Below are 18,281 nucleotides of genomic sequence, written 5' to 3' on the forward strand. Positions count from 1 at the left end.
ACTCACCTATACTTTAAAGGGACCTAAATTTTTTAATTAAATTAAATTTAATTAAAATTAAAGGTGCGGTTTTTCTTAGACATTGAAGCACTTCAGTTAAGATGAGTATATAACAGTAGGCTATCATACTCAAAACACTCATACTGTACTACCCCGCAAGATGAAACACACAGCTAACATCATATCAGACAATATGGATGTGTGCTGTTTCAGGATAGATTTGTTACAGGATCACATCAAATAATTTATTTTCTCTCCGACATTTGGTTCAGCATTTTTTTGCTGATATCAGACTCATACTGATACCTGGTATTGGACTGGTGCCATCACTACTTCTTACTGTGCTTTTAACACTGATATATCTAAATGACTCATGTTCTGACTGGACGGCCTGTATTCAACAAGGACACACAGTGTCATTAATGTGAAGCACCACTCTTATGAAGCGCCAAGTTCCTTTCCACTGGTGGAATGGCCACTTGGGGATCTGCAGAAAGAGGTTACAAGCCAGGTCCATGAGATGCTTTATATCTCAAAAGTAATCTGGGCTGAAACACTCTATGTAACCTCACTGATTTTTTCTGAATTCACTTCACTGAATTTGCAGAGCTAAACAGCTGTCAGCTGAGTAGGTGGACATAAGTAAATGCATTGTTATTTATGACGTCAAAAAACAGTGAATTCAAACAGGCTGTTGCAGCTGTAGTTTCCACAGATTCACAGATTGTGAATCAGTTTAGCAAATTCATGATGAAAAGAACTAGATACATTTTAATGTTCATCAAGTATTAATAGCTGATATTTCAACTTTTGCCAGCTTCTGAAAAGCCATGTCCTAGCCCTAGATTAGCATTAATTAGGTAATATTGCTGCTATTTAGGATATCTTTGCCCCTAGGGGTTCAAGACTTGTCTGCACACTGACACATGCTGATGTCTCAGGTTCCAACAGCTTGGAGGGCTTCAGAAGAGTGGGGTGGGGTGGAGACTTGCGCGTAACAGTGTGTGTGTGCAAGGCGGGCTGAGTGTGTGTAAAGATGGGGTGTCCAAGTGGAGGGGATATAATTAGGTCAGGCCGGCCCTTTACTGCTGACAGTGCTAGGGTGGCCAAAAAAAGCCGTTCGGGTCGGAGGAGTGCAGGGAGGAGAGGGGGTTTGGCGTGGAAGCAGCTAAAATGGCCAGCAAAGGTGAGACATGTCCATACGACTTGGGAAACCTGGAACTGAGCTCTTCATAGATCGTCTAGCTACACAGAGAGTGTAATATGCTAAGGTGTTGATAATAAGGGTAGTAGCAGGTGAAGGGGCCTCCGGCAGCGCTTGCGCAGTGTATAGAGGGAGCTACAGTAAGCCTGCTGAGTGGTCAGTTCATCACGGTGGGCTTGCTTACAGCAGCTTGGCAAGCTGAAGCGATCTGAAGGATGGATTACCATCTGGGGCTGGACTTGTGCAGGACTCTAGGATATACAGGGCTTCTTTTTAAGAAAGACACGGTGATGTTTTGAGCAAAGAAGGTGAGACCCTATCTTTGACTCGTTTCGACCGTGCTTCTAGATGACTCACACGGTGTGATTCGAGCTGAACCGGCCATGTCAAGCCGAATTAAGGGGTGTATTAGCAAGGCTGGGGGTCTTACTGAAGATGGCTCCATTGTAAGAGATTCCAGAGGGCTGTGTTTGATCAGATAACTCCCCCTCCTTAGCTTTACACATGGGCTTGCAATGGCATGGATTTGCACCTGTGTTTGCCATAGCACGGATTTGCACCTATGTTTGCCGAATAATCGGAAGCAACAGCTGTCTGGATCCATTGGCTTTATGTGAGGCGAGAAGATGCTGATGGCATTCTGCGCTGAGCTGCTGTGTCTGTATGCTTATGCACACTAGTGAATGAGGAGGACATCAAACAAGCTTTGTTGTTAGATTGTTTTATGAGACAACAATTCAGGCAAATACAGTATTATGATGTAGTATAATATTTTAATACTGCATTTGCCTGAATACAGTATTATAATATAGTATTATTATTTTCCACATATAGGACAGACATCAAAATGTGGTGCTGGAAATCATATGGATAAGAATGAATGTTCCAAATGAAACTTACTATCATCAGGTGTTTCGAGATTATATGAATGTGTTTGTAAGAACCATAGCTTGGCATTTAATGTGGACTCACAGGGCTACAGGTCATATTCCAAAGGGGCATAAAGACATGTTAAATGCTGTAAAATGCCCATTTTTGTTAGACGACGTTAGTTATGATCGGTGTGTGAAATACTCTGTGGTATTCAGGGGGTCCCATGTTGGCTGGCTACTCCAGTGTTGACTGGCTGCCAACTCACTTGCCATAGCGGCACTGATGCTAGCTTCAGTGGCACAAAAATGTTTGGTTTAACAATTCTTCATCTGGAAATTCAAAACTATTGCAAAACTTTTTCTTATATTTAAGATTTAAAAACTGGTGGGGCAAACTTACAAAATTCACACCCGCAGGCCCCAGGTGAGTTGGCCTGGAATGACCCATAATAATCTTATTCTCACGATGCATGTGTATACAATACATATCAACCAGACTATTAGAAATCTATTTCAAGAGAATCCATAAAAAGTTCCTGGTTTTCCCTCCACTGCATAATGTTTATTGATCAACATCCAACAGTCAGAGCAGCGGTGTGTTCTTGAATTTACAAAGAAGAACAAACAAGCAGAGAGAAAATTGGGTTAGAAATGTGACCTTCTTTCTGTAAACACACAGATTACAACAAACTGCACATAGACAGACATGAAAGCCCACAGAAATGTTTGAGGTTATGTCTTTAATCTCTTTCCAGAACAACCTCAGATGCAGGCAGTGTTCTCTTTCTCAGCTGCACGCTGTTCCTTTCTTCTCACTCCACAGTGGCAGATTTGTTGTACTGGCGAGATGTGCCTAAAACGGGCCTGGTGTTCACAGGACTAGTGGTTGGCCTGGCTTGTCTGTTCCAGCTCAGTGCCATCTCTGTGCTGTCCAACCTGGGCCTGGGCATCATGGCCTTCACTCTCCCCGTGTGCCTCCTCTACAAAGCCATGACGGTGGTCCACCTCAGTGATGGAGAACATCCCTTCCAGTGCGTAGGACTTTCCCTACACAGCCCGACGGAGTTCTGTACTCCTTGTTATTAGCTTTAGAGGAGAATTCTACCAATTTTTCCAAATTTCCATATAATTCAATCATTGAGGAGTGTTTGTTGTCAAATGGTGCAGTGTAGAAAAACTAACAATTATGATTTCTTTGCAACTGCTGTGATAGAAAAAAGGGGTTACAATACCTCCAACACAAATATTGCTATTTTATTTATTATCCAAAACAATCAGTAAGTCTTGTGAGTTTTTGTATGTAATGCTGATAATGGTAAAATAGAGGTAAAAAAATCTTGGGTAATATTTGCCTGCACCCGGCATGTACCTCTCCACTATGAAAGACTTACAATATACAACTACATTTTGGGTCAGAATGTCAAAACTATTGCAAATAATGTCTCAGGCATCATGGAGCATATTTGTAACCATTTCATGTAATAGTTTTTAGTCAGCTTTTAGAAGCATTAAATGCTTTGGATGTCTGGTTCCTATCACTACCACTGTCTAAATTCTGACTTGTTAGGTTTCTCTAGAGTGGCACAATTCAGAACAAACTTCTCTGAATGACATTGTTTGCATCTTAACAATTTAATTGTGCAGAAAATGTTTATTTGTTGCCATTCCCGTTTCACTAGAGTTAATATCAGCTGTGGTTTCTCATGCAAAAGAAGGTGTATCACAGATAGTTTTGCAAAAAAATAAATAACTTACACATTTTCACCTTACCTATAATGTAATCCATGACATAACAAATATTTGTTGTCCAGAGCTATGAGGCTAATATAGCTGACAAGTCACAGCTTATACCTCACCAATTAGCATCATGCAAACTACATGCCTCAAACTGTTCTGAGTTGACATGTAATCTCAAACAGACTTGCTTATGTGGTTTCTGACACAGTATGATGTACTGTGTATCTATGAAAATGGGCGAAAGTGCATGTAAAATTCAGGATTCAAGATGGATACTACTGGACATTTTTAGCAATGTAATTTTTGTCCATTTTAAGTACAACAAAATATGTCCTGTAATGTCAGCAACCACATATGCAAGTCTATTATAGATTGCTTAACAACTCGACATGGTTGGAGGCAAGTATGTAATGATTTAGGCATGCAGTTTGCATGATGCTAGCCTAGCATCTGTAAGTTTCCATTACTTGTTAGCTATATTAGCCTCATAGCTCCAGTGTAAAACTGATAAAGCAAACTTCAGACACCAAACATGTCTTGGCTGATTGACTCCATTTAGGGTAAGTGGAAAATTGTGAAAAAAAACGTGTGGTCACTAGTAAAACATGCTTTTTTTACACACTTCTGTAAGGGGTGTCTTGATGCAGTCAACTTTCTCCATCATAGCTCTGTCTTCTGTATTACATAAAAGGTCCTATTTGGATGAGGACAGCACTTTGACAGATGAGGACACAGTTCGTGTTGTGGAGAAGATCGTTCTCCTGATCGCCACTCTCATCACAGAGCTGAAGAGACTGTTCTTCGTCGACAGCATTGTGGACTCAGTGAAGGTATGGTTGCGTGTTTGCGTGAGGAAAAGGAAAACGTTACGCTTTAGGCACACTTCACAGCAGCAGATGACCTACTTCCAAAACACAGAGGGAAAAACTGTCCACTTACGTAATTAGACCAGATATGAACCATTAACATGCGCTTTAATTCCCAAAGGCATTACTGCTGCAGGAAGCCAAACAAAGAGTATTTTCACAGCACATTTGGCAGAGAGAGCATTTTATTTGTGAAACTGTAAGAACATGATGTTTATTTGTTTGACGTGATCAAAGTATCATGCCATGAAATATATCCAGAGGGAGATATCCGCATCTGCATAATGCCAGTTATGATGCACTTTGAGTAAACGTTTTGTTTTTACAGTTCATTGTGCTGCTGTACCTGTTGACTTATGTGGGGGCCCAAACCAATGGTCTTACTCTTGTGATTTCTGGTAAGAGCTTCTACTTGCATGTCTAAAAGCCATTTTGTTGATGTACATGTTTCCTACAGCCTGTTTCAATACTTTAATTTTACTCTAATTTACACTAATTTTAACATGCCCTTGTCCACTTGGCCTCGCTGTTTCCCTTCTTAAGTGCCGCTCTATTGTTGTATTAGCTGCAGTGTGTCTGATGAGCCCTCAGAGGGATGAGGGATCAAGTCAACAAAAGTTGACTTCAGCAGCAGAACGTGCCCAGAAATGATTGCAAACTGATGCAAAAATAAGAATAAAAAAAGTAGTAGACAAAGTTGTTTATAAGCCATAACAGTAAACTACTTTAAAATGCTTAATATTTCAAAACTATAACATTGGATTTGCTGGGCTTTAGGCTGCAAACTACTTCATCTGTCATACATGACAGGTAGGGTTGCAACCTTAGCTCTGTATCATTCCTGGTCACTTTGTTAGTAGCTTGATTTTTTGCTAAATTCAGAAGACGGGTAGCTATGCTCAATATACAATCTCAGGTGGACAGATAACAGTTCAGCTACAGAACTTTTTCAAAATGTTCTCACATTGCAGTGCCACCTAGAGCCTCAAAATCTAACAGTGCACTAACAGTGCATCTTTCCCAAACAGGGTTGAGGGTAATCTTAGCCTATCAAACCCACTCTTTGTATACAAATGGTTTTATTGAAAAAAAAACAAAACAAAACAAAACAGCAGTTTAAACTTCTTAAGAAATGTTAACATATGAATACATTTGGATTCCAGTACATTTTATGTCCAAAAATGGAATTATTTTTTTACTGAACAGACAACCAATATCCAGGATGATTCAGGAAAATCCGTTTATCACTTTACTTTGCTAGCATGCTAGTTAGCATGTTAAAAGCGACACTGCTCAACATCAAAAAGAAAGGCAATACTTCACATTTAAAAGCAAAGTTTATAGCCCGACAAAGCAATTATTCACAAATTTTATGTACCTTATGTTCAAACAATAATTGTTTTGCATTGCAAATTTACATTTAGCCAAGGTTGAGCGCATTCTGTTTGAAAAATTCACTTCCTGCTGTCCCCTCCACTACTTGTTCTGTGAGTGGCCACATATTTGTCCTCTACAAATACGGCCGCTGCTGTTTGGTGTACATAATAACTGAAGACATTAGAAGACATACTTTGAAGTATTCAATGTGTATTTAAACCCAGTTCATCAGGTTCTGAAAATTCTTCAAAAAGGACGAGTGAGTGTTCAACGTGCCAACATTTTCGTTTAAAAAAACAATTTGCTATGTGTCGTCGAGGCTGAACTCAGCCCACTTGTGTAACGTAGGCGTGATGCACATCCGAGAGGGGAGTTGATGTTGGCAAGGGCATGTTAAAAAATTATTGAAACAGGGTCCTATTATGCTCTTGAATGACAAGCTGTTTGCTTCACTGTTCTATCGTAAGCACAGCCCTTGTCTGATGGGTTTAGTGCTCTTTATAAATGTACTTTCTTTTATATAACAGGTGTGATTTGTGCTTTCTCTCTGCCTCTGGCCTACAGACTTCAGCGGGTAAGACATAAGACCTCAAGGAAATTAGATTATAAATAATTCATTGACTCAGGCTATTCCTGACCTAACCATCAATCTTTTTGACAGGAACGGATCGACAAGATTATCAAAGCAGTCAAATTATTAGTGACGAGAGTCACAGAGATGTAAGTCCTTGACAGTTTTACTGTTGCAAATAGCATCAGTGCATCTGAATTCCATGTACTTCTTTCTGAACCAGTAGGACTTCTTTCGACTATATGTTTTGCAGAATTTAAGACAGCATAGTAAATTGTAACATGAGAGAAAATGTCTCTGAAAGGTCCTTTTTGTGTCATCTCTCTGTTCTCCAGGGTTGAGCTTGTGGTGTCGTTGGCCAAACCTCCTCCAGCTCCGGCTCCTGCGCCCTCCCCTGCTCCTACTCCCAAACTAAAGCTCAAGGCTAAATGAGCAGGATGAGGAATTGAAGGCAGAGAGTGAGTGAGGGAAAGAATAAGGAGAGACAGTCTTACTGTGTCCATGCTCTTACAGTTAGGGCCTCTTTGCGGGGTGTAAGATGAAGTGTGAGGTACCGAAGGGTCTTGACTGAAAGACTGGAGAGTTATTTCTTAAATATCTTATGGTGCTCTGACTTTATTATATTTTACTATTAGATTTCAGCAACTTGTGTCTGTGCTGGTTCCTAATGAACACTTTTGGAAATGAAGGTACAAAACTGTCACTGGGGCAGTACCCCTCTTGTCACTGGGGTGGTACCCTCAAGGGTACATCTCTGTACCTTTAGTCAGGGAACATAATTGTACCATAATCCACTGAAATTCTATTTTTTAAATATTAGGTTATGAAAAGATACACATTTGTACTTTTCCACAATTGGACCTTAAAACCACTGTTGTACCTTTGAGGGTACATTTACATTGTACCTTGATGAACAGAAATGTACTGGCACAGCACCTTTATTTCTAACAGTGAACCACCATGAAACAGTAACAGCTGATCTAAGAGGAATTAATGTGAAACCACTGTCAATCCATGTAACTACATAATGCAACTGTAACATGATTAAAGATTTACATTTGATTAAAGAAATCTTTTTCACTTGGCAATAACATGTCAGTGTGTGGCATTTTAAAAAAGACTTGCTTGTCTGACAACTTCAAAGGGCTCATAACAGAGAAAACTGAATGTCTTTTTTGTTTGAATAAAAGATTTTGAAGTAATATGTAAACATTGTTGGTTTACTAACATTATTAGTTTCTAACTACCAAGTTATAAAATGTTTTGTTCACTGCCCAGTCCACACAGAAACTAAGCTGCAAAAACAATGTTTTGAATTTATGGTTTCTGTGATGTCACGAGAACCAACACATTTACATATATTCATCTATTCAGCCAAGAGTGGTTTCGCCCCACCCATTCATACTGAAGCTCTAGAACAGGGGTGTCTAATCTTATCTGCAAAGAGCTGGTGTGGTTGCAGGTTTTCATTCTAACAAAGCAGGAACACACAGTTGTTTGAAGACTGAGGCCAATGTTTTAACAAGTGGAATCAGGTGTGCTCCTGCTTCTTCCACCCTCATTCACTGCTCAGGCAGTCCACAAGGCGGTGTCCCATCACCCATGCTCTACACCCTGTGCACCCATGACTGCATTGCCAAGCACAACTCCAGCACCATCATCAAGTTGGCTGATGATACAATACCAGTGGGCCTCATCACTAACCATGAAGAAGTGTAGAGAGGAGGTGGAACTTCTCACAGAGCGGTGCACAGACAATAAACACTCCCTCAATGTCAGCAAAACCAAAGGTTGTTGATTTCAGGAAGGGAGCAGAGTGTCACACCTCTGAGCATTGATGGGACCATGGTGGAAAGAGTGAACTGCTTTAAATTCCACAGCTGAAGATCTCACCTGGTCACTCAGCATGTAGCACCTCGTCTAAAAGGCCCAACAGTGCCTTCATTTCCTCAGGAGTCAACCTGCCACAACAGCTCCTCTGCAACTTCTTACAGGTACACAGTGGAGAGCATCCTGACCAGCTGCATCACTGCTGCAGAATGGAAGGCCCTGCAAAGGGTGGTGAAAACTGGCCATTCCATCACTGCAGCTGTCCTCCCACCCATACAATAAAAGATGTCTGAGAAAAGCCAGCAGTATCACCTCAGTCCACACACACCCCAGCCACTTCCTGTTCCACATGCTGGCATCTAGGAAGAGATATCAGAACATTCGAACCAAACCCACCAGATTCAAGAACATTTCTACCCTCGATCTGTTGAACTGGTCACACCCACAGCACCCACCAGATCATGAATCTTTTGAACAACAACATCATGTGCTATATATTTCCAAAGAAAAGACCAAGCCTAAGATATGAAGGCAAAGGAAGGGTAAATCCCTGATTTTGAATTCAACGATTCAGTAAAATAATTCTTTAGAAAATGTAGCCCAAATAGCCCAGTAATTTTATTTTGGCCATAAAAAACTCTTACTTTATTATTATTATTAGAATACTAATAGAGTACAACATTACAAAATCCATGTAATAAATTGCTACCTGACAGTGCATGAATGCATTTTTAGACCCCTAGAAGGCAAATTATCAGTACTTGGTTATGCAACTGCACCAATACTATCTATAAACCTCATCTGCTAATTTACACACTTTGATTTTGAACTTTTAAACATGATCAGAACGCTTTTTTCTGTAATGTGTGCAAGTTCATACAGCTAAAAGGGAATTCCACTGGTTTTCAATCTCTGAGATGTGAACAAAGTCATTCGTGAAATGGTACTTGATGTGGAATGGAGAAACTTGCCAACTCAGATTTCTTCACAGTGGTGGTGATAGTATTCAGGATGATGTCAACACAAGTATAGCCATTTTGTTTATTATCCAAAACAACCTGAGTTGATAATAGAACAATAGTGGTAATTCTGAAACACAAGTTTCCTTTTGGGACTATTTTGCCCTTAAAACAGCTTTAGCCTGTAATATTTTTGTCAAAAAAGTTGCATTACTGAGGATGGAAAAAACACACTAAAATATGTTGTGAGTGCGCTGCTACAAATCGCCCTGTAAAGCCTGAAATAATCATTACAAAGTCAGAGGTACAGGGACGGATTTGGCGGGATGTATTAACGTCGCACGTACTTGAGCTTGTGGTATGTACTGTGTATGTATTGTGAATCAAAAAGAAGGTACGGCTTTAGGTCTCAAATGCAAAATCAACATTATAATGATAAAGATATGATGACAATAGTAGATAATCCACTCACATCCTCAGAAGACACGACTTTTATTAAGTTTTGACCAGAGAACTTGTAGAGAGAATTACCACTCTGTAATGTCTTCCGGGTTTCTCAAACGCTAGAGGGCGCTCCTGAGCGAGTCCAAAATGAATGGGTTAAGATGGAGCATTTGAGGAAAAAAGTAGTTTATAAATGCTTAAACATTTTTAATATAAAAGATTACATTCATTTTTCTAAACATAGAACAGCATAAAACATTTTAAAATCGCTGTTATAGATTTTATGGAGGTTTTATATTTTAAAGAGGTTTTGATTTCAAGTTATAGGAGTTTAAAACGGCTATTTATGTATGTTCATGACGTCAGTGAACCCAAACAGCCAATGAGCACTCAGTAGCAGTAATTCTAGCATCCTGCTAGCCAAAACCTGTTTGCTGTAGAAAAAAGAAAATGTAAAATACATTCTTCTATTTTGTAAAATTAAAGGAAAGTTCTGGGTAAGTGACTATTTTAACTTTTCGTTTTTAGCCATTTAGCTCTATTCTCTCCCATTCATTGAGGGCTCGCTCGCGGGCGCCCTCTGGCGTTTTGCAGTCTTCTTTTTGATATAACGGGTGCGGGGGGCGGGGGCAGGCTCCTTATCAACCGGCTCTGTTTTGACCGAGTTCTCTTCGAATTCTCTTTCAACGCACTCGCAAAAGTCGGATTCATTCGCTCGAAGCACAACCGACGTTACAACGTCGGCACGTTGTGTGCAATTACATATTTCCACCAGAGAGGTCTCCAAATCCCCAAATCCTACGTGGTATTCATGTTATTTTCTACTATAAATGAATTAAAATATGAATAAGGGCCTAACATTTGTCTTACAACTGCTGTAAACTAGTGTGTCAGAATTCAGGCAGCACATTTGTAACCATTTCATATAATAGCTTTGTGAGGGAGCTTTTAGAGACATTAAACACTAAAGATGTCCAGTTCCTATTACTGCCAGTGTGTACAACTCTGACTCAGTAATTTTCTCTAGAGAGGAGCATTTCACATGAAACTAATCTGAATTACTTCGTTTATGTCTTCACCATTTAATCATGAAGAAATTTTGAAAAATCGATCGACTTCCGCTTTAATGTCCTTACCAGAAATCCAATCATGTCTGGTTGCTTCCACTAGAGGGAGCAATAAGACCATTCCATTATTGTCATACACCGACAAATTCAGGCACGAAAATGAACAGACCACAGGTATTTCTCTTTGCACGGAATGAACGTTTTGGACAGCAAACTTTTCCATGATCAATGACAGCATGATTTAAAAGAAGAGGAATGCAACATGTAAACAGCTCTTTTCACAGCATTTCAAATGCTTCCCAGCTGTTTTGCTCCCACCAAGGACAACAGGCAACAGGGAAGGTGATCTAAAACGTGCATTATTTACACATGACAGGTCGCAAATATTATTTCCTTGGAAATATGAGGATGATTAAGTTATTTTTATTTTGTAACCAATTCAAGACATTGTTAAATAGTTGTTGTTTTTCTGTTTTTGATACCCTGTTTGACCCTTACCGGACACTGGCTGTGTGGTGTGGGATTCGTTTGGATGCCTTTTTGAAAACACATACATTTTTTGTGGATCAGACAGCTGTTAAGCATACAGCATCACAGCATTATTTACAAGAAATGTGCACAATCAACATTAAACAGTTTGACAAGAAAACATTCCACCATTCAATTAGATCATTGGTTGCAGATTGTTGTTTAACACTGGACAATATGACTGTCCCAATTTAGCACTGAAGACTGTGGCTATTTTAATACTAACGTGCTTGCCTGACTGTAAACATGCTCTGATCATTGCCATCAAAGGCCGCACAGAGGGCCATTATACCATTCCTGTGGTGCCACAAGTGTTTCAGAATGAACCAGAGAAACACCCCATTACACCACTGACACGACCAGTTGAGCCTCAAAGAACATTCTGAATTCATGATGTCCTGCTTCACAGACGGTCCGTGCTGTCCACCTCACCTCTTTTCATTTTTGTTCACTGCATGAAGTCATCTCTTCCTGTAGACTTTTTCATGGGAACTTTAATAATGCCCTTGTCTCTTAATGTTTATTGATTTAATGTGCGAGAGATGAACGGGGCGATGCAGGATTCTGGTCAGGTACTGTCTGACTGGACACTGTCCAGGCTAAATTGACCCGGCTCTGGCCGAGCAGATACGCTCTGAGCTAAATTGCCCTTGTCCAGGGTAGAACAGCCTCTCTGAGGACCAACAAATTTATGGACAGATCCCTGGCACACCATCATAAAAAAAGAATAAAATAAAAAAGGATGAGATATGCGCCTATTAATGCTCCAAAGATTCACAGGAAGTGCTCCTGAACTAAATTTAATGCTGAAGGTCAATTTTACACACGCATTGTATGCATATCGTATTCATTACATCCACACAATACATTAATCCTATGTGAGGCATAGAAATGAGCTCAGAGCAATTGCAAATTGGCATTATTAACATCTAATCAAAGGGAATAGTCTTCCTGCAGCGTTCAAAGAATCTCCACTTCCTCTAATTTAGGAACCTGGAGAGCAAAGAGAAAGGGTGAGGAAAATGGGATTTGTCATTTTATCCATGAGGACATCCAATCGGATCATCATGGCAGCGCTTCTGGGGGTTGTGGTTGCTTATAAGAGCCAGAAGGGGAAATAGTATCAGTAGAACGTCAGCATGAATGAAATCCACTTCTCCCCCTTGACCAGCAACATCCGCAATGAGCTGGAGTAACAAAAAACAAACACAATAGTGCTTACGCCCTCAAAAATATTGGCACGCAGTCTTACATGTAAACATGCACATATGCACAAACACACAGTCTCAGCACATGGGACATTAATATGTCCCTTATGGATCGTATATAAGTATCTAAATGTAACAATAATGTCTCGTATGTATTATACAAATGTAAGAGTCTATATGTAAAAATAATGTCTCATGCTTTATAGATACGTAGTATCTACGTTTAATAATATCACAAACTGTATTTCAAACACTGATCAGCTGTTTCTCCACATACTTTGTCAGCCCCCTTTTGCCCTGTTTTTCAGTGATCAGGACCCCCACAGGACCACCACAGAGCAGGTATTATTTGGGTGGTGGATCATTCTCAGCACTGCAGTAACACTGACGTGGTAGTGGTGTGTGAGTGTGTGTTGTACTGGTACGAGTGGATCAGACACAGCAGTGCCTCCGGAGTTTTTAAATACCTCAGTGTCACTGCTGGACTGAGAGTAGTCCACCAACCAAAATATCTAGCCAACATCATCCTGTGGGCAGCATCCTGTGATCACTGATGAAGGACTAGAGGATGACCAACACAAACTGTGCAGCAACAGATGAGCTACTGTCTCTGACTTTACATCTATAAAGTGGACCAATAAGGTAGGTGTGGCTAATAGAGTGGACAGTGAGTGGACACAGTGTTTAAAACTGCAACAGCGCTGCTGATCCACTCATACCAGCGCAACACACACTAATACGCCACCACCACATCAGTGTCACTGCTGAGAATGATCCACTCACTGTCCACAAAAATATCCAAAATGGTAACTTTTCAGGAGAAGCAAAGACATTTTTAATGTTCTGGGTATTTTAATGTAAAAAGATTTTATTCCAAGCGTTTTTTCTTGGCAGCTTTCAAGTTATGTCAATAAATGAAAATGGCAAAAATTGAGATGCCTGACATAACAGGGATGATATGTAAGTTTTTATATGTGATAATAATAATAATAATAATAATAATAATAATAATAATAATACAGCTACCAATAATTTGTCAAATTTGTCCTGTAGGTTAACGCTGTTTTTCTTTTTGTCCTGAAAACGTATAAAAACAAACAAGCAAACAAACACATATACTCTTTCTCACACTCTCTCACACACACACACACACACACAGCAGTGCCAATTAGATTAGAGCCAGTCAACATCCAGCAATCTCAAATGGTTTAACAAGGTCAATAGTGGAGTTAGCACAGAAGCACAATGAGAGCAGGCATCCCCTCACACATGAGCCTGTGGTATTTTCACTGCGAGTCATGAAGCGGACTGGCCAGAGAGACACTAATTGAGTTTTGAGAAAAGTGCTTCCACAGCAAGAACAGCATCAGAACAGAGAAGGTGACACCCTCACCTTTAGTTGAGCCTTATCTTAAAGGATACTCCAGGATTTTTTGACCTAATCTCTAAATGCTGCATCTGTAGTGTGTAAATGATGACTGCAGACAATAATTTCTGCACTGAGTAACAAACCCTGTTGATTCTAAACTCTTATAATAGAAGTCAATGGGCAGGCACTGTTTGAGTCAGCAGGTTTTCTGTTTTTTACAGTACAGGGAAATGATTGTTTAAGAATTCATTGTGATAGACTGTAAATACCACATAGACCACCACTCAAGTCAAGACCAAATATATATCCTTGCAGATTGTTTGAATTTGAGACTGGAATGGGAATAACATGGTTGCTTTCCACCATTGATTATGTAATGTATCCTTATGCGCTGCTACAAATGTATATGTCTATTGATCACATGGTTCACTGACCTTCTCTGTATTCAAGTACTGTGTATTGAGCTGAGAACACCACAGTGCTAACTGTATTCCTGTTACTCAGCTAAAGAACACAACACTATCAGCGTAAAAAGCTCTATTTACATACAGGATCAGCTTACACTGAAAAACAGTGATGCATTGTACTTCATTCAGATGTGTGCATCAGTTCCACATCAATAAAATACATAAAATAAAATTTTTTCTTTTTCAATATACACAATTTGTCTTTGTATTTGTCCAATGAAAAACATGTATTTTCATTTTTTACGATGTTTACTTGTCTGCATCATTTAAACTCAGCGGTTGTCCTTTACATTGTGTGAAAATTTCGTGATGATTGGGCAAATAGAAATGGTCCAAAATTGAAATAAAAACTTTTTCCATTAACTTACATTGAAAGTAAAGAACGGTTTCACCCTCTCATGTAAAGTTGCAATTTTGGAGATTTTTTTCATTGGACAGCGACGATATATATATATATATATATATATACCCAGAATACAATGATGTGCAAATAATTCTAAGTGAAAATAGTACAAGATGATGAAAAGTTGAAACTGAGAAATTTTATTATTTTTTGAAAAAAAAAAAAATATTTTGGATGCAAGCAACTCATTACGAAAAAGTTGGGATGGGGCAGTCTTTCACAGAGTGGTGAACATGTTTGTGAAATTGGTAATTGCTAATAGGTTGCTAGCATCAAATTAAAAATAGGCATTTATTTTTGAAAAACAATAAAATCTCTCACTTTCTACATTTGATATGTTGTCATTGTACTATTTAGAATTAAATATAGGTTTTAAATGATTTGCACATCATTGCATTCTGTTTTTATTTACATTTTGCACAGCATCCCAACCTTTTTGGAAACAGGGTTGTATATGATCATTTATAAAAATGATGTTATATTTTATATGTCATTTTATTTGTTTCCATTAAGTCATGCACTTCAGTTTGCAGAAACATACTATATTGCTGCTGTCGGAAGAAAACCTTGTATCTCCACTTTTGTCATTTTTCATGATGAATGAAATGTCTGGTTCCATTGACTAACATTAAACGTAAAGTATGTTTTTTCCTTCTCCTGCAAAGTTACCATTTTGGAGATAAGAGGTTTTCTTCCAACAACAGCAATATATAAGTTTGTTCTCATTGTTCTCTGCCTATATAATTTATGTGGTAATTATGTACACAGTTAAATTAAGTAAATTAATGCATCACTTATTTCAGCAAAATCATATTTGAGCCCATTTCCATTTTAGTGCAGAGTGGTCAGTAAATCTTTTACAGTGGTGACCTAATGATTAATCAGTGAGTGAAGGAGAACTTGTTTGTCCCTGAGAGCATAAAAGACAGACTGAGTGCAGGAGATTTGTGGGCAGGCCGGGTACATTTTTGATGGACGTTATGGAGGATGAAGGGACAAAAGCAAGAGGAGAGCAGCAGCAGTGTGTGTGTGTGTGTGTGTGTGTGTGTGTGTGTGTGTGTGTGTGTGTAAGGCTGGTTATCATAGCTGTCAGTGAAGGGAATCCCCCCGTCCACCCCCCGTCCACCTCCCACTCACCTTTCTGCCTAAACCTGTGGAGATTGGAGAGTGTGGAGACCATGGTGTCCATAAACAGGGTCAGCCGCACAGATGTCTTAATCACTCTGCAGCTGACTGCAACGTCACTACTGCTTCACACTGAACACTGAGTGAGTGTTCTTTCCCCTTTATGTCTTTTCCTGATGAATTTGTTTTCAATACACATCATTTTCAATTTGCTGAGATGTTTATCCACAAATTATGAAAGTTTAATTTATTCTACATCAACATTTTCTTTACATTTAAAAAAATTAAAATCAGCGTTAGAATGTTTTGGAGAGAGAGGGAAAAAGAGATAGAGAAGAAAGGATAGAGAGAGGATAAAGAAGGGAGAGGGATGGATAGAGAGAGAAAGGGAGGGACAGAGTGGGGGAGCAAAGAAAAGAGAGAAAAAGACAACAAGAGAGAGACAGAATGAGAGAGAGAGATTGAGAGGGAATGAAAGAGAGAAAGCAAGCAAAATAGAAAGAGAGAGAAGGCAAGTGAGAATGAAAGAGAGAAGGGGAGGTGATATATTGTAACACTGAGAAAAATTAATCATTCATGGTGACCCCTCTGCTCCCCTCAACATTAAGGCACTTTTGTTCTCTGATCTTCTGATTTTAGCAAAACACACACACACACACATGCGAATCGTAAGTCAAACAGCAGCAGATGAATCTCTAACAGTTTGTATTTCGGAGGCTGAATTGTCTAGACATGCACTAACAAAGAATAATGTGAGCTATTCTTGTGTTTCAGAGTGGAAATAGAGGAGAAACTCATAAATAATGATCAGAGACAAAAGTTGGGGCAAAACTTAGACCGAATTTCATTCCAGTAAAGGGTGGGTTTGTGATGTGTCTGTGTTTAACCAGATTCTGAAATTCACAGGGGAATCTGGAAAGTAGATGAAGCCAGTACAGAGCTGTAAAGTTCTGCCTAACTTACAGTAATTTATAAACAGCGTATTCTCTTTAAATCTCTCACCATCAGACATATACTCATTTACTCCCATACTGAAATAGCAAGCCTACGCATGGGTATTGATACACCTTAATATATGTGTATTTGTGTAGAACACACAGTGCAGTCGCCTTGCTCACTCGCAAACTCAGTACTCATTGCCAAGCTGTAATCTGATCACTTCTTACAGCTGCAGCAGTAATCACATATGTATATGCTGAAACAAATCAACGTTTACTGTTTTCATTTGCAGTGTCTTGATGCTGTGGTTTGGGACTTTCTCAGTAGCCTCTGTAACAAAGGACGTTATGATGTAACACAGTGTCCTCCTCACTGACACAAATCAATACCTGAATGAATGAGCCTCCATCTGTTTTCATCTATCTCTATCTGATATATCAATAGACATTAGTAAATATTACTCAGCATAGTGGGGTGTTCAGTTTATCTCAATACAGCAAAGGCCTCAACGCTGTCATGAAGAACTCAGTCTCTATTTATCCTCATATTGTCTGTTCAGAGATTTAAACTCTGATCCACACCTGCACAATGTTTTCAATAATGTAAAAAACACTTGTGTTTCAGATACATATGTGCTGTAGTTGATTCAACAATAACTGGGAAAGCTGTATAGGAGGGCTGCCAAAGGTTTTGCAATGTTTGAGGTGGGCCAAATGCTAAAAACACACAGTACACAAATAAATAAGGTTGGTAAGTTTCAAATCATGTTTTTTAAAATTGGATTTTATAGCATTTCACTGAACTACTTTAAAATACAATTCTAACTTTCTGGCAGGCCAAGTCAGATGTCTCCACAGGCCAACCTTGGGCAGCCCTGCTGTATAGCACTTGGAATTATCTAACATTAAAGGGGAATTCCACCAAATGATCAACATTTCTGCATAGTTAAATGGCTAAGATGTAAAAATTAGTTCAGTCATTCAGAGTGGTTTGCTGTGAAATGCTCTGTCTTAAAGAAATGTACACAGTCAGAATTGTTCACAGTGGTGATAGGAAACAGATGTCCAAAGAGTTTAAAGCCTCTAAAAGCTTCCTTACAGAAAGTTATGACATAAAAGGCTTTTGAATATGCTGCCTGATGCCAGAGATGTTGCTTTACAATAGTTTTGAGAAAATAAAACATAAAATTCATTCATGGTGGAGAGGTACATGCAGGGTGTTGCAAGGCAAAATAGTCCCCAAAGAAAACGTAATTTTTGAGATTTATTACTATTTAACCATTATCAACATTACATAAAAGCTCAAAAGATGTATA

At 39.1% G+C, this 18,281-nt stretch overlaps 1 protein-coding gene across 1 annotated transcript; it reads left to right on the forward strand.

The window, feature by feature from the left end:
- The first annotated feature begins 1,061 nt into the window (after positions 1 to 1,061).
- On the forward strand, positions 1,062 to 7,720 carry rtn2b (reticulon 2b). The gene is made up of 7 exons (XM_036588217.1): positions 1,062 to 1,186; positions 2,900 to 3,107; positions 4,505 to 4,643; positions 5,008 to 5,077; positions 6,584 to 6,630; positions 6,718 to 6,776; positions 6,963 to 7,720. The coding sequence occupies exons 1-7, from the start codon at positions 1,174 to 1,176 to the stop codon at positions 7,057 to 7,059; spliced, it is 633 nt and encodes a 210-aa protein (XP_036444110.1). The 5' UTR covers positions 1,062 to 1,173; the 3' UTR covers positions 7,060 to 7,720.
- Positions 7,721 to 18,281: the final 10,561 nt, after the last annotated feature.

Source organism: Colossoma macropomum, unplaced genomic scaffold, assembly GCF_904425465.1.
Source record: "Colossoma macropomum unplaced genomic scaffold, Colossoma_macropomum, whole genome shotgun sequence".
Lineage (NCBI taxonomy): Eukaryota > Metazoa > Chordata > Actinopteri > Characiformes > Serrasalmidae > Colossoma > Colossoma macropomum.